Source organism: Spermophilus citellus, assembly GCF_964194105.1.
Source record: "Spermophilus citellus genome assembly, chromosome: 2".
Taxonomy (NCBI): domain Eukaryota; kingdom Metazoa; phylum Chordata; class Mammalia; order Rodentia; family Sciuridae; genus Spermophilus; species Spermophilus citellus.
The window spans coordinates 124,292,191-124,313,569 of NC_138183.1; the positions used below are offsets into that span (position 1 = coordinate 124,292,191).

At 39.1% G+C, this 21,379-nt stretch overlaps 2 protein-coding genes across 10 annotated transcripts in view; one reads left to right on the top strand and one right to left on the bottom strand.

Annotated features, from left to right (window-relative positions):
* Positions 1–19,207, bottom strand: ACAD8 (acyl-CoA dehydrogenase family member 8). Of its 5 annotated transcripts, XM_081274135.1 has the most exons (12): positions 19,074–19,207; positions 14,114–14,214; positions 13,507–13,676; positions 12,778–12,887; positions 12,282–12,358; positions 11,805–11,942; positions 7,796–7,931; positions 7,270–7,367; positions 6,758–6,910; positions 5,980–6,082; positions 4,140–4,220; positions 1–121 (listed from the first exon to the last, which is right to left on the bottom strand). In XM_081274135.1, exons 1-11 carry the CDS (start codon positions 19,174–19,176, stop codon positions 4,168–4,170), a joined length of 1,242 nt encoding a protein of 413 aa, XP_081130261.1. In that variant the 5' UTR covers positions 19,177–19,207; the 3' UTR covers positions 1–121; positions 4,140–4,167. The 5 variants fall into 5 exon arrangements, 4 of the variants coding, with proteins under 4 accessions (XP_081130261.1, XP_081130260.1, XP_081130262.1 ...); XR_014019634.1 differs by lacking the exon at positions 5,980–6,082; XM_081274134.1 differs by lacking the exon at positions 1–121 and having other exon boundaries at positions 3,400–4,220.
* THYN1 (thymocyte nuclear protein 1) overlaps positions 19,100–21,379 on the top strand; it is an 8,392-nt gene continuing 6,112 nt past the window's right edge. For 3 of the 5 annotated variants that reach the window (XR_014019643.1, XM_081274212.1, XM_081274214.1), the window contains exons 1-2: positions 19,247–19,460; positions 19,731–19,792. Coding sequence is in view for 4 of the 5 variants with exons in the window: in XM_081274212.1 (XP_081130338.1) it covers positions 19,360–19,460; positions 19,731–19,792 (163 nt within the window). In the remaining variant the exon portion in view is untranslated. The other 2 variants (XM_081274213.1, XM_081274211.1) reach the window with 2 other exon arrangements.

The following is a 21,379-nucleotide window of genomic DNA, read 5'->3' on the forward strand; positions in this document are numbered from 1 at the left end:
TTTTTTCCTTCTCATCCACTCCTTGCTACAGGTCACCTGGCACCTGGGGTTTGATCTTCAGTTGGAAAAACTGGTCCAGTCGAATCTTCCATTCGACTTTTGCCTCTTTGGAACCTTTCTCCTAGGTAGGAATTTAGGGTAAAGAGAGAGATACTGAGTCTTAAAGGAAACACCTATGAGCCACTGATATGCAGAAAGCACTAAGGAATAATGTAATTTCTGACCTATATGTTCTTGGCCTATGCCCATGTAAAATGAGGGAAATGCACAGGAGCAGGGAAGACTAGCACAAAATTATGTAACTCCACCTTGGTCCACCTCTACTCCAGTCCCTAGCATAGCCTGATATATATATAAAATACCACACCAATGGGTTTCTGTTTCTCCCTCTGGAGATAGCCCACATTCTTCCTTAAATACTATTCATTGCTTTACCCCAAAGGCAACTCTCTTGAGATTCCCCCATTTCCCCTGGAATGTATCTACTCTCCTAAATAATCTTTCTGTGCCTTTGACTGGCACATATTGAAATTCTTTGTCATCAATTATGCCAAAGAACCCCACTAGACCTGAGTCAAATTCCCCCTCCCCTCTGGAAACTCCTCAGACACTTTCCGACATCTTCAGAGAAACCTTTTCTCCCATGACACTCTTTTCCTTTCAATGGGGCTAACCTGGGATTGGGGAAGTGGTACTGTAGAGACATATAGAGTTGGTCACTGAATAAGTCAATCACTTGCCTTCACTGGCATGGTGCAGTGGTATTTTGCTGTTCCTAGTACTCAGGAATAATGAGTCTTCCTGAGTACCAATGACAAAACAAATTTAGATGATAAGGTATGTGGAGATGTTCAGACACAGAAAAGATGGAAAATAGGGATTTCACTGCGGAGGTAATGAAACTCCAGTTTCTGTGTTCTATGAATCAGAATGCATTCTGCTACCATGTATAGCTAATTAGAACAAATAAATAGATGTAATGTATTTAATTGTATTTAATGTAGATGGCCCCTTTTAAAAACCTTAATGTTTCACATTTGTACTTGTAAAATTGGCAAAAAGGAAATGTACTTTTACCATTTACCTGGAATAAAAGCAGATGAATCATAATTTTCAATATTTTAAGGGTTCCTGAAAAAGAAGCTTAAAAGTTCAGTCTTCTGCCTGTGGTAAATCTGAATTTTAGAAATGTTGACTAACATTTATTGACAATGTTTTATCTACCATACTCTGTTCTGAACTCTGTACATGAATTCTTTCATTTGATTCACCAGCTAGCCTAGGAAGTAGAAACTTTTTTATTACCTTCAATTTACATAGGAGGAAATAAACTAAAGAGAGGGCTATTAAGTCACAGTTAGTGGCAAATGCAGTCTGAATCCAGAATCATTTCGACACATACCAACAACACTGGAAGTTGCTGTTTTCAACAGAGCTTACTCAATTCAAGCAATTTAACACAAGTATCTCCTTAGTGCCTACTCTGTGCAGGTTATCCTTGTGAAAATCAAGATAAAGAGATAATTCATAGCAAAGCACTTTGGAGCAATCTTTGTATTTTAAATGTAAAAGAATAACCAGTAAATGCATATTTCTAATTTATCAAATCTAAAAGGATGAAAAGAAAAAGTTTACAGGAGAGCTAACTATTTTTCTCTTAGGTAAAAAAAAATGTACATATGTGTGTGTGTGTGTGTGTGTGTGTTGTGTGTATAAATTGAGGCATTTACATTTCCCCCACAAGTATAATATTATAATGGGAGATAAATCATTATACTATGATAATTATAATGGGTGAAAAGTCATCAAGGCATCCTTGGAAACCCAATTCAGCCCTAGGCCATCATCATAAGATATATTTCCTGTCCAGAACATTCTATGCATGTCTTTATTCTTGCCACTACATAGTGAAACTGTTTCTTTCTTACTTACCAGCCTTCCCAGTCCATAGGTCTGTCCAAACTAAGTTGTACTGATTATCTGCATACATCCTTCATCTAATATACCACCCGATATACAGGTTTTCCTGAAATCTCTGAATAACACCTGAGGGTGACAGAAATATACTTTTACCTCAAGTGCTGGGGATAGAATCTCATTCTTACATGCTAGACAAGTGTTCTATCACTGAGCTACATCCCCAGCCCAAAGATATGTAATTGTAACTTTGACAAAATCTTAAGGTGAGTAGATATTAACAGCAGTTTTTGCTTTGAGTCAGAATAGAAGTCTTTCAGAATTAGAATGCCAGAAGTCTGATTATTATGGATGTTTTCAAGTTCCACAATGGACATTCTCCATACTGCTCTATATTTGCTCCCATATTTTCTTCCCTTTTATCTTTCAAGTCATATCCAAGCACTGGCTCAAACTCTTATTATATTTTGACTATTTCAAGAACTAATGGACTAGGTATTGCTAAGAGCCATAGCCAAGTAGTAATTATGCATGGCATTATTGGTTGAAAGGTGACACTCTGTCTTTCCCCACTCATACACATCTGGCATATGCATTCCAGAAAAGTATTATGAATGAATTAAACTAATCTTATTCAGTAAAAACTTTCCATTGTTCTCCCTTGCCTACCATATAAAAACTCCACTCTTGGATTTCACTATTTGTCATCCAGATTCTGTATATGTATATGTATATATATTGTGTGTGTGCATGTATATATATAATTTTTATTTTTTAAAATTTTTTTTCCTGTCCTATGCTAAGCCCAAATCACAGTAAGCAAAAGTGTCAACAGCTCCCACACAAACCCTGTACTTTTCTTGTTCTTGGCTCTTTCCTCTCTGAAACTGAGTTTTTTCTTTTTGGGGGTGGGGTAGGGTGGGGTGGGGAGGGGTACTGAACCCAGGAGTGCTATACCACTGAATTACATTCCCAGATTTATTTTGAGTCAGGTTCATACTAAGTTGCTTAGGGCCTTTTTAAGTTGCTGTAGCCAGCCTTGAACTTGTGATCCTCCTGCTTCAGCCTCTCAAGTTGTTGGAATCACAGGCATGTAATAGCACACCCGGCTCTACCACCACACTAATTTTCTTGATGCATTCAAAGGAGAATATATTTGTTGTAGCAACAGATGCATATTTTATTTTCTATTACCTTGCATATTTTTTTTTCCTACAGAGATGAGGATTTGGAATAATATAATGATCAATATAATAACAGGGTTTCCTAAAAAGTCCTTATCTTTAAATCTACTTTCAAATTTCATAAGCAATAATTAGTTTGAAATTATTAATAATTTAAAAGATAGTAATTGGCCTAGGATTTTTTGATATTATTCCAAAATGCAGTTAAATATTTAATCAAATACAATAAAAATCTTAAAAATAGTTGTAAAGAAAAATAAATAAAACTAGGAAAAAAACCAACATGAGTACAATTGGAGACAGTATAGAAAGCAATAAATTTTATTGATCAATGTAAGGATTAAAAATATTTAAAAAGAGAAGAAGTTCCAATAAAGGAAATGAAACTCAGAAAAAAATATACTCAAAGTTCTTCTCAGGAAATGTTACAGAAATTCTGAATACTATTCTTAGATGATAGATAAAAGAAAAAGAAAAACCAAATATTCAAAATTCCAAATAATCTCAGCCCTTGATATTCAGGGCATCCAGAAGAAGAGACACACCCTAAATCATAGCTTAGGAATAGCTTCTCAAATATTCACTTTACCATGATTACATTCAGATGAGTGCTATCCAAGAGCTATGGTACACAAAAGTAAAGACAGGAGGGAATTTTCTCTCTCTTCCCTTCCCCACACCTTTGCCCTATAGTCTGGAAAAGCCTCAGTGGATCTACCCAGGCCCTTAGTAAAAGGATCCAGTGAACCAGAAAATTGCAGACAAATCAAGACAATGCAGATCTAGAACAAGACTTTGGTTCAGAATATTCACTGGTTATCTTTCTGGCATTAGGAAAATAAGGTGGCAGGTCTTCTTGTGATATTTCTCATCAGACCAGCTCTTCCAGTTCTACTGAGGACCCTGCTCCAGTCTGAGAGCCAACACTGCTATCAACACATATGCAAGAGCTCAACATTTCAATCTAATCCACAATTCATCTAGCACCAAAGAGCCCACAATGGAAACACTCTACACTGATTGCAGTTGCACACTGACCCCCATGCCAGAATATCAAGTGTGGGTGCTATTCCTGAAGGAGGCTTCGAGAGATCAGCATCCTCATCACTTCATTGCTACCTGCAAGACAAGAGAATAAAGGAAGGATTTAGTAGCAGCAGAGTAGTGGTGGACTTAAATTAGAATCATTTCTATCCCTAGGAGGGATGAGGTTATCATTAATTTCTCTTCAAAATTCAAAGAAATGACAAAAAATGAGAAATAATATTTACTTTTCAAAACACCTCTTCTGATGATAAAAATGCTTGTATCAAATTTCAAAAGGTAGAATAAAAATAGTATTCTAATTTTAAAAAAGTACCTATGAAAGCATATGAAAACTTCATAAAAAGATATACCAAAACACTAACTCTAGATGTAAAAATACAAGTGATCTTTTCCGTTTTCTTTTCACATATCTTATAAATTTTCAACAATAAACACACTCTTCTTTAGTAATCAGAAAAGGGAGCTTTAAAAGGCAACATTTTCCCTGAAAGGAGGGGATCAATTGTTTGCTTCACTTTTAGCAGTGGCCTTTAATGCAAAGAGAAATAAAAATTCTCTTGAGTAATGAATATACACAATCTCAAAGTCAAATCTAAAATTTTGGATTTAGTCAATAATTCATAGCAAAAGTGATAAAGTAAACTGTGCTCTAATTTTTCTATAAGTAGATGACCTGATATAAATGTTACTTGTTTTCCCACTTAAAATAGCAGGATTAAAAGACAGAATGAAAGTAAATTTTTGCATACTCATAAAACTCTAGTGAATGTAATTTTAGAACTAGGGACTGTGTTCAGTAAGCATATGCTAGTGATAGGTGGATAGTAAAAAGTGGCAGGCTAACCTTTAGAATCCTATAGTTTAGACATAACATCAGAGCAGTGGGGTTCAGTGTAGTTTCCTCAATAGGAACAGCAGCCACATTTGAAAACTTGTTAGAAATGTCAATTTTAGGCCCAAGCTAAACCAACTAGAGCAGACACTCTGGGGTTAGAGCCCAGCAACCTGTTTTTAAAAAGTCCTCCAGTGGATCTGGTGCTTGCTCAGGTTTGTGAAAGATGCTCTGAAAGAATCAAGGGTGCTAGTGCTCATAGGCTTCTCCTAGATCATAATTAAAGCAACCCCCACACTGTTTTGTTGAAAGTCACTTATAGAGCCTCATCTACTTTTCCTACAGTATGACAGCCCCAGTTACCTAGCTGCAATAAGAGCCCTGTCGCTTTAGGACTTATATAGCAGTTGTAGAGTGGAGAAAACCATGCTCTAAGCCTGACTCCACCAGCTTACATGTTCTCCAGAGAGAAAGTCTGTGGCTACCAAGAAGATACCCATATACTGACAATTTATTTTAATGAAAAATTCACTGCCAAATTTGATACAGACATCTTTCAGATCATGTGACAGTCAATTTGTAGAGTTGCTGGTGATCACACCGGTTCACATATGCTTGTAAATTATTGTACAGAGTTCTGGGATCCCTGAGGACCACGTCCTTTATAACAGTAAAGAGGAGCCACTGATATAGTTTTCAATGGGATTTCTCATATGCTATCTCAGTTTGAACCTTCTCTCAAATCTACAAAGAAAAAAAGGGAAGCGGAGTGATCTGATGTGTTACCCATGGAGACAAAACATCTGCTGTCTCCCAGGCTAGTGCCCTTTCTAATGCACAAACAAGTCACTTCCAAAGCAGGATTGAGGAAAGGAAGGAAGAAGAAATCCAAAAGACAAGGCCTGATGGGAACCTGAGAACTAGTCAGTATAAAGTCTAGAAAGCTACTGATCCTATAACAATACTGAAAGGAAGAGAATAACCTTCTGCAATTTTTACCTTCTAGGATTTGGTGAACCCTGGAGTCCCGCATATACTGTTGAACAGCATAATCCTTCAAGTAGCCGTAGCCTCCATGCATCTGTAAAGCTTGGTTACAGATCTGCAGGGACCAGAACCAGCTGTCTTTGATTCCAGGAAGACTGAGGAATAGTTGGCTTCCCTACCCACCCTAATCCCCAATATGGCAGCCTGCAGTAAACTCATAAGAGGAAGAACAACCCACAGCTAACCACCTATACCCAAAAAGGGGCTCTGTAGAGACAGAGACAACAAGGAAATCCACATATTGAATTTGTCAGTTCTCAACAATCAAAACTCACAAAACTCTTGACTTTTTCATTTATTTATCACGTGTGGGGAAGAAACTGCCCACAACCATTTGGACCGGATTATAGGAACTTCAGGTACCACCTAGTGGCAATGCAGCTCATTGTAGAAATTTCTTTGCCCTTGACCTTGTAAACATGGTAATTACTGCTAAAATCTGAGACAGCAGGGCTGGGTTGCTCTGAATCTTCCAAAGGTTCAGTGTATCTGCAACAGTGTTCTTTGACAGTGACATAATTAAGTGTGTAATAGCATGAAGACTAAAAAGCTGGTTACAAAAGCTCCCATGCAGGCCTTTCACAAGCTAATTTATATACTTAAGTCCAGAGGTGATTCTTGCAGCATCCCAAGAGAGCTAGGTTTCAGAGCTGACTTATGATTTCAACATTCCTGTGCCTAGTAAGTACTCCCTATTCCATCCCAAGAGGGCCAGATGGCCTACACTTACTGCAAAGCATTCATCTGTTGCAAAGAACTTGGCCATGGAGCAGAGAGCCACTGCATCTTCCCGCTCCTCCTCCAGAGCAACTGCGGCAGTACGGACAAGCAGCCGCGAGGCAACCAGCCTTGTTGCCATATTTGCTAACTGGAATTGCAGAAACTATAGCAACAGCAAAGAAGAGAACCAGACAAGACAGAGGGGCTTAGATGGGCACCTGATCTGTGACCCTTGATAAAACATCTCTAATTAGGTGCCTTTTCTAAATAATTAGATGTTTCAAAGTCTCCTACCTCCTCTATGAAAACTTACTGTTTTACAAGGTCTATGTCTACTTTTGCTTGCCCTGCATTTTGGTACTACTGTCTCCTAAACAGGATCCTTGGTAACAAAAATGCCAAGTTCTGGTTAAGATAGTTTCTGGTTCCATGAGGTAATCATGGCCTCCCTCTCCTACAGAATGTGGGCCCTAGAATGGTTCAAAAGAGTGGAAGGAAATGCAAAGTCACCTGGGACCTTACCTGGCAATTGGCCAGAGGTGCTCCAAACTGCTTCCGGACTTTCAGGTGATCTCGAGTGAGGATGACTGAAGCATGAGCAGCCCCCAAAGAGCAGGAAGCTGGAGGAAGTAGTGAGAAAGTTCCAACTGAACCTAAGTACAATGCTGCTGGCCCAGGTCTTCTCCCTGCTCCACATTTTCTTCTCCTTGCCTTCAGAAATACCAAGGTACCACAAGAAATCAAACATGCTCAGAAGTAAGTAGGCAAGGCAAACTTTACTTCTGCCAGAAGGGCATGTTATCCAGCCTGGCTAGAAAGCAAACCTGGGCTGGCAATCCACTTGCTTTTATCCCTAATGCAGTGCTCCCTCTTGCCCTCGTAAGAAGAGCTTAGGGTCACAATCTACTTGATTGGCTAATTTTAAAATTGGGGTAGACAAAGGGAAGGGCTAGAGTTAAAATGGCTTAGATTGGATCATTCATCCCCAATAAGGCTAAATACTATACTCTGAAAATGGACCACCAAACTTTCTATTTCTCACTCTCACCAATGTTGATCCGTCCTCCGTTCAGTCCTTTCATGGCCATAAGGAAGCCCTGCCCCTCACTCCCAATTCTGTTGGCCACAGGGACAGCACAGTCTTCGAAAATCACGGCACGAGTTGGCTGGGAGTTCCATCCCACCTGGCAAAAATCAAGGACTAGGTGGCTGCCCAACAATCCACCACACAGGGTGGGCCTCCCTGTAGACAGAAGCCTGTGAAGCATGGGGTCCAGCACCCTGAGACTTAGACCATGAGAATGTAAAATGAGGAAAAAGAAAAAGTTCAGAACACTCAAAAAGATGCTTATTTCAGCAAAACATTTTTTTAACATATTAAAAGAATCAACTTTTTAATGTCTACCCTACTACACTACCATATCCACAAACACTTTCATAACTTCTCGTAGGATCAGGACAGGATTTGTCCTCAGTTTTGGTGTCTCCGTGAATATGCTCTTTTATAAAAACAGACTACTTTTATTTGGACAAGTTTATTTTACTTTTAAAGACCTTAATAACAGTCAGATTTCTTTAAGAAGTTTAGTGTTCCTAAAAGATGCTAAAATTAGAGGGAAGAATACCATGCACTGTATTGGCAACCCCTGGTCTAGCATTTAGCTGCAGAGAAATCATGTGATGTCCTGGCATCAGCTCGTGAGAGCCTGGACTTTTTTCTTAACCTAGCATTCTGTGATATCACAGTGGTGGCTTAACACCAGTCATGATGAAGTATTTATATCACAGGAATCAGCAAAAACTACAAATATGAATTGCTTTTTGTTTTTCCCAGAGAGTTGGTTTACTAGGGTATCACTGGATATGTGAGTCATAAGCCCAGAGCAAATTTTGAATATTTGTCCATGTCATGCAACTACTTAGTTTCATTTTTCATCTTTTGGACAAATTACTTGATTTTTCCCATGGAAAATATAGAAGTTGGACTAGAAAGTCAACAGAACCTCTTTCTTCAAACCAAATCTCATTCAGATATTTCACATATAAATAAGACCCTTGGGCTGTGGTTGTGGCTCAGAGGTAGAGCGCTTGCCTAGCATGCGTGAGGCACTGGGTTCAATCCTCAGCACCACATAAAAATAAAATGAAGATATTGTGTCTACCTAAAAACTAAAGTAAATAAATAAATATTAAAAATAAATAAATAAATAAATAAATAAATAAATAAATAAATAAGGCCCTCACTACTCAATCTCCTTCATCTCCTCAACTAGATACTCCAAGACTTCAACTTTGAGGCTTAATGAGGCAGATTATGAAAACCATATGCCATATAAAATACCCAGGTTCCTTTCTGTCTCTGAAAACACCATTGGTTTTATCTCATTTCCTCATTTAAACACATTCAGCTCTCTTTAGTTGATAAGATAAACATTTTACATTAGATTGTTGTCATTTCCTAAGCCTTATGAAGGTCTTCTAATATTTGGGGCTATCCTCTTCTTATCTCTACTTCAGCAGCTGGCCTGTATCTGTGCTTTTGGGTTTTCATAATTCATCTCCTTCTACTGGGACTTCTCTTTATTCCCAACCACCATCAAAGCTTAGCTTAAAGGAAGGTTTCTGAGACTTCCTAGTCACCCAAATCATCACTAAGCTTGCTTTCTTTAAGCTCCTTTGAAACCATCTAATACTGACTGAAATGTACTTTATCTCCTTGAACAGAATAGAAATACCTAAAGGAAATAACTTAACAAAAAGGTTAATGGTAACCACCTATATAATCCTAGCTGCTTGGGCTGAGGCAAAAGGATTACAAATTCAAGGTCAGTCTTGGCAACTGACCATGTCTCAAAATAAAAAAATAAAAAGGGCTGAGGATGTAGCTCAGTGATAAAATACCTCTGGGTTCAATTCCCAGTAACAGGGAAAAAAAAAAAAAAAAGAATGTAACAGAAAGTTCTGACCTAAGAATATCTAATTACTAAAGAACCCATAAAATAGCTGCTACCTCTTAACTCCTTACAGTGAAAAGATCTACCTTCTTCTCCAATGCATACAGCAATCCTCTTCTAATCCTATCAGTCCCAGGAAAGTAGCAGCTAGTGAGGACAGATAATTCCACTCTACATTTTGGAGAACCCTGAATACATGGACTATTAGTTACTACCACAGACCAATCCTGCTCAGACTTGACTCCTCTTATGTATATTATCTTATTACCCTCTTACAAAAATTCTCTCATCCACTCCTCCATGATAAAACTACATAAGACCTTAAAATAATTAAGTCTAAGATAAAGCTAATCTTTATTGCTCTTTCATCAAATTAATGCAAAACTGGAAGTTCAAAACTATCAGCAATACAGTATGTTAAATATGCTAAGTGAAATCAAGTTTTTGTAGGAAAGATTAACAAGAAGCAAAGAAAGAAAAAGGCCTGTGGCTTAGGCCACCAAAACAGCCCAAAGAAACATCTCCAACTTCATCTGCATCATCCTTTTCATACTCATTACACTCCGGCCTTACCAATTTTTTCTTTTTTGTTCCTTCAAGTAGGCTAATCTTATTCCTAACTCAAGCCCTTTGTATCTGATATTGTCGCTGTCCAGAATTCTTCTCAGAGATGGTCCTTCTAACACTTGAGATCTCATCTTTAATGTTACGGCCTCAAAGAGTCTGTCCCTGTGTAATAAAGCTCTTCCTCTGTTAGGGTGGGGTCACTCTGTTGTTCCTTCAAAATGTTTAGCACTAAATTAGGAAAGTACCTCATTTGTGTGATTGGTGCTTACTTAAATGTAAATTTCACAGGGCAAAACATGTCTGTCTTGCTTACTGAGGTACTCCTCCTATAAGTTAGAAGAAGACACACAATGGGTACACATGAGTTGTCTAATGAAAGAAGTCCTTTTTAATTTCCTATTTATACTTAAAAATATATAACACAAAACTAATAAAAAATGATAAAAAATATGTATGCTTAAAGGTGACCAGCACATAAATGAAGGGGTAATAAGATACACTCTTTGCTTATTGAACTTCTCTGTAAATTTTTTCAAAGTACTAAACTCGTCAGTTTGGTGTTCTGCCAACATACAGCACAAATATTGCATGGATACTACCAATCATCACTATCTTTATAAGCATAAATATCTGAATCAGTATAACTTGATTATGTAGAACTATATCAGACTATATAAAACAGACATTTCTAGGACTGAGAAATTCTATAGCTACATATCTTATATATCATATATATACTCTTTACATTATATAGAGTTTATATAGAAATAGATTTTATAATAGGTATCTAGCCAATGCCTGTTATGCTACAAAAGGCGGGGGGTTAATGCTCATAACTTTTGACAGTTACAAAGGGTCAAGAAAGGATCCTGCAGGAAAATATGGAAACCCTAGAAGAAGTGAGAGAGAAGTATATTCAGGGACCATTTCATTAACTAACATCTCCCTAAAAGTCCTAACAAAAATAGAGAAGCTGTTTTTCACAACCTAGGCTAAAAAATTTGAATAGATCTCACCTTTAGAGTTATCTTATCACAAGACCTCTGTTCATGGCCTGGCTATGAAGTTTCTTAATCCTAGGAGTACCTTATTTTTCAAAGTACCAATGGAAACACTGTCCTTAGAATACCCAAAATCTCTTCAATGAGTTTCACTTTATTTAAATAAGAAAAGTGGCCCATATGCTTTTCATTTCTAAGATTTTTATTCAACATTAGAGCCTCAACAAACAGCCGCAAAAGATAAGAGCTGGATAAGAAATATAAGCCAAAAGCACAGGCAGGAGTAGGTGATGGGATGTTAATAGGCTAACTTGTAACTAATTGACAAATGTCACTTTCCCCAGAAACTTAAATGTTTTTTTTTTAAAATGCCCTATTCTATTTTATATGCCCCTGTCAAAATCCTAATAGAAGCAACTGCTTCAAAGGCAAGTTACCAAGTAGGTGAATCTATTTCATAAAATAAGGCAGAGGTTCATCTGGCCGGTGATGGAGCCTCATAATTTGAATTGCTTCCTGTCCAATAACCACTCACCTTTTTCTCCTTCTTGCCAAAGCTGAGGCCAGGGGTCCCTTTCTCAACAACTATGCATGAGATGCCCTTTGGGCCTGATCCTCCAGTTCGACACATGACTATGTAGATGTCAGATTCACCACCTCCACTGATGAAGGCCTGTGGGATTGGAGAAGGGGGAGAATTGGGATCAGGGGATACAAGAGTTCTGAATCTAACATCCGGAAAACAACGTGAGTCCTCCCAAAAATAGAACACACAGGTATGGCACAGAGACTGAGGAGGGACTTACTTGAAAAGAATATGAAAAGGAGAAAGAAAAAGGAATGAAACCATCTGGAATTTGATAGGAAGCAGCAAACAGTGAAGGTGAAGAAAGAGAAATGGGTCAAAGTTTATCTATCCAACATGTAAAAATGCATGGGAACATTAACTAATAGACTCAGGAACCAGAGGATAACAGGAGCAAGTTGCTCTAGGAGGACAGTATGCTGGTACCTTGGAGCCATTGAGGATGTAATGATCTCCTTGTCGTTTAGCTGAAGTCAAGAGGGATGCAGCATCACTTCCACTTCCTGAGGCAAGATCAAAAGGGGATGATAAAGTCTGTAAATTCAAGGGGCCCAGCATGGTTCCATATCCTGGTAAACCATCCTGAGAGAGAAACAGCTCAGCATGCACTACTTTAAAGTTCAGATGGCCAAAGGAATTTTCTGTTCTTGGTGAAAACTGCTTTCACCAAGCAGACTACTTCACCTCTCCCAACACTCTAGCTTGCAGTTAACCTTTTGCAAGAAGGTTCTGGTCTGCAGCAGAAGGGAATCTGACCTAAAGGCCACTAGGTCCTGTGACTTCAGGTTACAGGCTCTTATTATTCCATGGCCAAACTGTTTTGTAAACAGTGATTATGTATGTCAATGGGAAAGGAATGTTCAGCGACTACAAGAGTCATATCACTCCCAGTTAGTTCTCGCTTGTGGAATGGTAAACTCACCTGGTTCAGTGAGGCAGTAGGAAGCAAATTTCTCCATGGTACAGAGCGGTGGGCAAAATCTGTGCCTCTGTTCATCACTTCCAAAGCTATCAATCATCCAGGCACACATGCTGAGTGATATATACGAAAAGACATTGATGGAAATAAAGACAGAAAAGAAAAGGAAATGGAGTAGGGAGAACAAAGAGCAACGAAACAGAGTTAAGCAGAAGAAAGATGGGAAAAGAAAAGTCATAATTGAGAAGAATCAAATTTAAAACGAAAGGACTAGATTTAAACATATTCTTGGAATATGTACTACTCAAAGATAACCAGGGACAAGATATTTCTCACCTGGATGTGGACACTACATCTAATTAAGTTAAATAAGCCTCTAAAAATCAATCCCATGTACTTCCTATAAAATAATACAGATGAAACTTCAAATTCCTGGAAGTTTCATCTGTAGATTGAAGAAAAGGGTGATAGGACTTGACCACTCTACTGGAAAAGTCTGCTGGTACCAATTTAAACTAGGATTGGAGGAGGCTGGAAGACCTGATACTCTGAGCAATGAAAAAGATAACAGAATCAAGTCCAACAGGAAGTAACAGACCTAGTGTGAACTACTAACAGTCTAGTTCCTTAAGAGCAATCCACCTACATGATCAATCTTTTCCTTATAAATTTGAAATTCCCCAGTCAATTCACATGAATACCTCACTTTGCTTTCCCAGATTGGGCACTCACTTGTGGATGCTTATGTAGGCTGTGGTGCTGGTGCAGCCTGTAGCCAAGGCTTCAAAGATGACAGAGGTATCAAGCCTTGACAGTCCAGACCCACCGACGTCTGTGCGGACATAGACCCCCCCAAAGCCTAGCTGGGCTGCCTTCCGCATCACACCCACAGGGAACACCTCCTACATACAGAAAAAGAGAGCAGGGTCATCAGTAACTGATTCAGAGATGGACTCTCCTTTAGAGGGTATTATGATTAGGTGATCAGGATGTTTGCATTTGGGAGAGTATAGGGCTTCTTTTAATATGTGTCTGTCATCCTACAATAGTATAGGTTAATGTGTGTCCTCTAACAATTGTTTTCTTAGGATTAACAAGTTTTCCTTTTTAATTATCTATACAACCGCCTTAGTTTTAAGTATTTGTTCAATAAGAAAGGAAAAACGGTATCTACAAAATGATCAGATACTGTCTGTGAAAGAAATCACCTCTTACCAATCCTCTTACTTACACTAAAAGCTGGTAACAGACACTGAGCATTTAGGATTATAAGGAGCTGAAGTTAAAGGTTGCTAATGTGGCACATGTTGAAACATCTAGTCATAAGGAAAACTCCTACCTTCTGGTCCCACTCTACCATATTTGGAGCCATCTCCCGGGCAGCAAAGTCAAAGGCCACTTTCTGAAATTCTTTCTGTTCCTCATTTAGTCCCATGGAAGCTATGGGCAGAATTGCACATATTCAATTCTAAGACAGGAGTCAGAGAATAGAATCAACAATAAGAAGCACTATGAGGCCGAAAACAGTAAACTTTTTTAGCAATTTCCATACATAGTAGAGCCTTCAACAGCAAGATAATCATATCATTCATCACTAATCTGTTTCCCTGTTGACTCAGATCAACCTAAGACAGTATATAGTAGCTTTCCAGACATCTTTTACCTTAGTCACTCAGTTAAATACATTTGCAGACCTAAAAGAGCTGGAAGCCACAGTGAAAGAAATAGGATAGAAACAGGATGCAAACAATGTCAGAGTGGGAAAAAATTATGAATAAAGACACTGACTGAGCACACATCACCATTTTCTTCCTCCTTTATACTCCTATATACTGTCAACCTAAGACAGTATATAGTAGCTTTCCAGACATCTTTTACCTTAGTCACTCAGTTAAATACATTTGCAGACCTAAAAGAGCTGGAAGCCACAGTGAAAGAAATAGGATAGAAACAGGATGCAAACAATGTCAGAGTGGGAAAAAATTATGAATAAAGACACTGACTGAGCACACATCACCATTTTCTTCCTCCTTTACTCCAAATGGATCGGCTGACTTTATTTACCTACTACCTACCTACCTGTAAAAAAATCTTCTTTATTTCTTCCTCATAAATCCACACTGAAAGAAATGAAGAGCTGGGTGCAGTGGCACACACCTGAAATCCCAGTGGACTTGGGAAGCTGAGGCAGGAGTATTGCAAATTCAAGGCCAGTCTCAATAAGTTTGAGGCCAACTTGGTCAACTTAGTAAGACCTCATCTCAAAACAGAAATTAAAAAGAGCTAAGGATGTAGCTCAGTGGTAAAATAACCCTGAGTTCAATTCCCAGAACTTTACACCACTGCCCCCTTCCCCCCAAACAAAATAAAAGGAAAAAAATAAGGGTTTGGGGATGTAGCCCAGTGGTAGAGTACTTGCCTAGCATGCATGAGACCACAGATTTGATCCCCAGCATGCTGGGGCGGGGGTGGGGGGGGGGGCGGGAGCTGGTGTACACTTAAAAAAAAAAATTGGGGCTGGTGTTGTGGCTCAGTGGTAATGCAGTTGCCTAGCATGTCTGAGGCACTGGGTTCGATTCTCAGAACTGCATAAAAGTAAATAAAATTCCATTTACAACTAAAAAAATAGTTTTAAAATGTTTATTGAGCGAGCATCTACTACCTAACAGTTTCAATGTTACAAAAAAAATTTTGGATCAGTGGAAGTGTAACTGATGTGACTCTGCAATCTGTATACCGGGTAAAAATGGGAGTTCATAACCCACTTGAATCAAAGTGTGAAATATGCTATATCAAGAACTATGTAATGTTTTGAACAACCAATAAAAATAAATAAATAAATAAATATGGTTCATGGTTCAGTCACAAAATGGATAACATAATTAATAATAATGGAAACATTGTATAAAGAGAAGTACTACAGAATTTTAATTCTAGGCCAGGTACAACAACACACAATGTAACCCCAGCAACTAAGGAGGCTGAGATAGGAGGATTGCAAGTTAGATGCCAGCCCTGGCAACTTAGTTAGACGTTTCAAAACAAAACAAAACAAAAAAATAAAGGGCTGAGGATATAGCTCAGTGGTTAAAGTGCCTCTGAGTTCAATCCCCAATACAAGAAAAAAGAATTTTAATCTTAGCAAGAGTTCAATAAATATTAAGAAAACTTCATCTTCTTCTTTGACAGAGTAAATGGTTACTTCCTAATATAAATAGTTCAAGGAACCAAAGGTTAAAGAAATAGATTTGAATTGTTTTCTAAGTAAACAATAGGGAAGAGTTTTAAATCATGTACATAAGTAAACACAATACAATAACACATTCTTTTTAGATAAACAACAAATAGTCAATTTTAGAAAAGGAAATGATCAATAAAAAGAGAGCACAACTTCCGAGAAAAAAAAAAGAGAAAATCAAGTTAAAAATTAAACAGCATGGGTTGGAGTTGTGGCTCAGTGGTAGAGTGCTTGCCTTGAATATGTGAAACACTGGGTTCGATTCCCAGCACCGCATATAAATAAAAAATAAAGGTCTATTGACAAGACAAGTAAAATAAATAAATAAATAATTTTTAAAAAATTAAATTACATACAGGAAAATATAGTGACGAAGTAAAAACATATATATATCTGTATATGTATATATATGTGTGTATATATATATATATTATATATCTCCAGAAAAAAATACACTATAAAGACAAACAAAAGTCCTCATGAACTTTTCGAGAGTTATTGGGTATAGTTTAAGGTATCAGTGCACGCAATACACACATACACATAAATGGTAAAGCTACACAGAAAAACAGACCAAATGAGATAAGGAAAGGCTTTATAGTATAGCAACTCAGGGTAAGCAAAAGGTAAAACCCCCACAAATCTTTAAATAATGACAGGAATCTATAGTAGTTACCCTACTATAAAATGAGGTGATTGAATTAGATATTAAGCAAATTTCCTCACCTAAGATATGAAGAAATAATATTCAATAACTAAATAAACTTTACTTTTAACATTAAAATATGCAATAAACAATCAGATATATGTATTAACATTAAAATATGCAATAAAACAATCAAATGCAGTTAGCTGCATTTTAAAATTTATTTTTATTTTAATTTTTTGTGCAGTGCTGGGAAGCCAACTCATTCAGGGCCTTGAGTACGCTAGGCAAGCACTCTACTACTGGTCTATATCCCTAGGCTGTTAATTAGCTTGATGTACAAATATGCAACTAGATGATTTCACTTGACTAATTTAAAGATAATAATTTCTTTTAAAAAGGTGAAAAAGGGCTGGGGATGTAAATCAGTGGTAGAATGCTTGCATAGAAAGAGAGTACCTTGAGTTTGATCTCCAGTATCCTCCCCCCAAACACACACACTCAAAGTGAAAGAGCACCTTTAATGGCTGAAGATTGCTGCTAGAAATACTCATATTTAGCTTATTTGTTGTAAGACCAATTATTTGCTTTGTTATCAACCAGGGTGACCTTGTTTACCAAATATAAGTGCTAGAAAAGGGCAACACCTCTTGAAGGAGTTTTAAGACTTAAAAAGAGAACAGTATTTTATATGTTGTGTACCTTAGTGAAAAATTTATAGCTCTTTTGTCAATTAAATAATTCGTTTGATAAAGAAACTTATCACTGGGGCTGGGGATGTGGCTCAAGCGGTAGCGCACTCGCCTGGCATGCGTGCGGCCCCGGGTTCGATCCTCAGCACCACATACCAACTAAGATGTTGTGTCCACCGAGAACTAAAAAAATAAATATTAAAAATTCTCTCTCTCTCTCCTCTCTCTTAAAAAAAAAAAAAAAAAAGAAAGAAACTTATCACTTATTTAAATTAGTAAATTATTTATTTTTATTTATTTTTTTAAAGAGAGAGAGAGAATGAATTTTTTAATATTTATTTTTTGGGGGCTGGGGATGTGGCTCAAGCGGTAGCGCGCTCGCCTGGCATGCGTGCGGCCTGGGTTCGATCCTCAGCACCACATACAAAGATGTTGTGTCTGCCAAATACTAAAAAATAAATATTAAAATTCTCTCTCTCTCTCATTCTCTCTTTAAAAAAAATATATATATATATATAATATATATATATTATATATATATATTTATTTATTTATTTACTTTTTAGTTTTCGGCGGACACAACATCCCTTTTTTGTATGTGGTGCTGAGGATCGAACCCGGCCGCACGCATGCCAGGCGAGCACACTACCGCCTGAGCCACATCCCCAGCCCAAGTAAATTATTTAAAGAGAACCAAAAAAAAAAAAAAAAAAAGGTTAGATTGACAGAGAAGTGTCATAAATTGGCTGGGTATCCCTTACTTGACAGAGAAGTTACAATTGGGTATCACTTACTTGGGTGGCAATCATTCATCATATTTGGTTTATTCACCTGGTACCTGAAGACATTCAAGATCTGTAATCCCTGTTAGAGATTACCAATTGCAATAACAGTTATTGTTCCTGCAGTTGTTTCAACAGCACAAGTGTTTTATTGTTACAGATATTAAGTTTTGAAATCTACACATGATGTACCTGGAGCTTTTATTTATCCACCACGACAAGTACCCAGCTCTACATTCCCACTGCCTTTTGAACCTCTCATTGGTGATTTTGATGACAAACAAAAAAGCCACAAGTTCCTTTACTTCTCTAAGCACACAGAGTGACCTACAAAGTCTGGGGTGACAGGATGTAGACAGTGTGGGGGTCTGGTCCCAAAAAGACAGGAGGGAGCGGAGAGTGGTCTCTTTGGTCCTGGAATTATGGGACGCAGCAGGGACCTGATCAAGGTGAGGAAAGGGAATGGGAACCCGGCTGAGGGTGACCTGACAGGGTCAGGGGTCACGGGACAAGGCGGGAATGGATCTGGGCATAACACAACTGAGGACGAGACAGGAGCTCAAGGGACCGAGTTGAGATGACGAGGTGGAGCTGGGAGTGGGTCCGGGAGTGGCAGGACAAAGCGGGGAGCAGGTCCCGGGAGAACAGACCATGCGGAGGGCAGGTCCGAGAGTTACAGGATGGATTGGCGAGCTTGGGGCGGGCCCAGGAATTACGAGACGAATCGGGGAGCGAGCTCTGGGTGACTAAATAGTCCGTTAAGCGGATCCTTGAGCGACAGGACGGAGCGGGGAGAAGGTGCAAGAGTCCTAGAACAAAGCGCGGAGCGCGTCTGAGTCACCGGACCGAGCGGGGAGCGGCCCGGAGTGGGGAGACTGCGGATACTCGCCCGGGTTCCAGACACAATGTCCAGCTCCCCCCTCGCCCAAGGCGAGCCTTACGATCGATGCAGGAGGTCAAGCTCCGGTGGCCGCTGATGGGGGACGGGAGACTACAACGCAACCGCCCGAGGCGCACCCCGAGGTTCCGGTATCCGCACCACATCTCCACTGCTCTTGCCTCAGCCAGAGCCAGTGAGCCCTAGAGCTCCACGACGTTCTTTTCAGTAAGGGTCTGCCGCAGGCGGCCTCTGCCCCCACTGCACCCTGGGAGTTGTAGTCCCTCAGAAGCCTTCGCAGCCGTGGTGTCAAACAGAAAGACACGGCAACTGAACTACAACTCCCAGAAATGCTTGGGGGCGTCGGCGCAACGTTGGCGTGTCCGCCACAAAGCCCCTGGGACGCCCTGGGGGTCTGGGGCAACTGGCCGTCCATTTTGCGGAGCTTGGGGTTGGTGTTGTGAAAGAGTAGTTAAGGGGATAAAGCAGGGCTCAAGGGAATGCTTGGGAAGAGTTTAACGGCAGGCTATTCGAGATGGAAATGGCACAGTTAACGGAGGGAAGGATATGAAACCCTTAAACACAATTATCTGCTCTTAGCAAAGTTGGAGACTCTTTGGACTTCCTCGCGTCGTCTCCATCTTGCTATGCGCGGGTTTTGAAGGGCAGTGGAGTTCCTTTTTGAATCTCCCTTTTGATTTCAGAACCCTCTTCATTTCAGCCCCCTGCAGAGAGAGACCATGCCGAGACCCCGGAAGAGACCAGCTGAGGCTGCTGGCCCAGGTGAGCTGCACTGAGCCTGCAAAGAGGCGACCCCCAAAAGAGTGTTTCTCTAGGGCCAGCTTAATACCGTTCATATTCTTTCCTGCTTGTGGAGAGAAGCCTTTGAGACTTGTCTGTTATCCCATCATCCCTTATCACCTTTCATCTTCTTTATTTTTCCTACCAAGGTTCTACCCAACGCCCTTTCAGCTTGCTTGTTCATCCAGTTAACTAAGGATATTTGCGTTATGGGTGGCCTGCGCTGGGGTAAAGAATATAATTCTTTTGCGACAACATGGATGGAACTGGATATCATTAAGTAAACGAAAAGTACGATATGTGGAATCTCAAAAAGCTTTTCTCGTAGAAGTTGACAGTAGAACAGTGCTTACCAGAAAAGGGAAAGTTGGGGAGAGGTTGATCCAGTGGGTTCTAATTTAAATTAGGATTAAGAACATCTAGTGTGCTATTACACAGTAGGGTGACTATAGATAACGATAATATACTGTACACTTCAAAAAGTGGGAATAAAGGATTTTGAACGTTTTGACCAAAAAGAAATGATAAATGTTTGAGGAGACATGTTTAACCCAATTTAAATATTACATGTATACGTGTATCAAAACATCACATGGAACACCATTGATGTGTACATGTTTTATGCCTCAGTTAAAATTTTTAATTTTAAAATTTAAAGATTTTTAAGGGTAAACGCATACAGGTGTAAGTGAAAGGGCCTGGAAGACTGAATTATTGGAGGTCTGAGAAGAGCCAGGAATACTAGGGAAAGCCTTGGGAAATGGAATTTGAGTCCAGCCTTAAAGAACAGGAAGGCTTTCTACAGGCAAAGTTTTAGTATCCAGAAAATGTGATGTCACTTCTGTATTCACAGAGATGAATGGCATGCTAAGTGGATGAAAGGCAGAAATAAAGCAGTGGAAGGTGACTCTTAGGAATGGCAAGAGTTCCAGATTGACTAAAATACATAGTTATTTAATAACACATGGTGTTTGCAGTGTGCTTGTTAACTTTTAAGGACTGCTGAGAAGTTGGGCAAGGAAGGTATGCTGAGTCCAGAGATTTAGACATCCATAAATGATATTTAATCTTTTAACCTCACATGTTGAAACTTTTACTAAACTTGGAGACAGTACAGTACAGTCAGTCATTAAGCATAGATTCAGACAGACCAGAGTGGTAGGCCCTGACCTTGTATCTTGGTTCTGTCATAACTGAATTGTGATCTGGAGCACATTTTCCAGTTGAAGAATAGAATATCTCACACATTATGTAGATTAACTGAGTTAGGGTTAGAGTAACATGTATAGCTTGGGGCCTTGGATAGAGATTTTGGGGTGGGTGGGTACCGGGATTGAACTAAGGGTTAGTTACTCAGCCACTGAGCCCCATCCCCAGCCTCTATTTTGTATTTTATCTAGAGATAGGGTGTCACTGAGTTGCTTAGTGCTTCACTTTTTGGTGAGACTGGCTTTGAACCTGCAGTCCTCTTGTCTCAGGGATTGAACTAAGGGTTACTCAGCCACTGAGCCCATCCCCAGCCTCTATTTTGTATTTTATCTAGAGATAGGGTGTCACTGAGTTGCTTAG

Bases quoted from the DNA above. Each gene is read 5' to 3' on its own strand.
- ACAD8 (XM_081274135.1), bottom strand. From the start codon at position 19,176: ATGTGGTGCGGATACCGGAACCTCGGGGTGCGCCTCGGGCGGTTGCGT. The intron at 11,943-12,281 runs GTACCAGCATAC...CCAATCCCACAG, and splicing joins ACATCCTCAATGGCTCCAAG to GCCTTCATCAGTGGAGGTGG. The intron at 7,932-11,804 runs GTGAGTGGTTAT...GATTTTTGCCAG, and splicing joins TTGGCAAGAAGGAGAAAAAG to GTGGGATGGAACTCCCAGCC.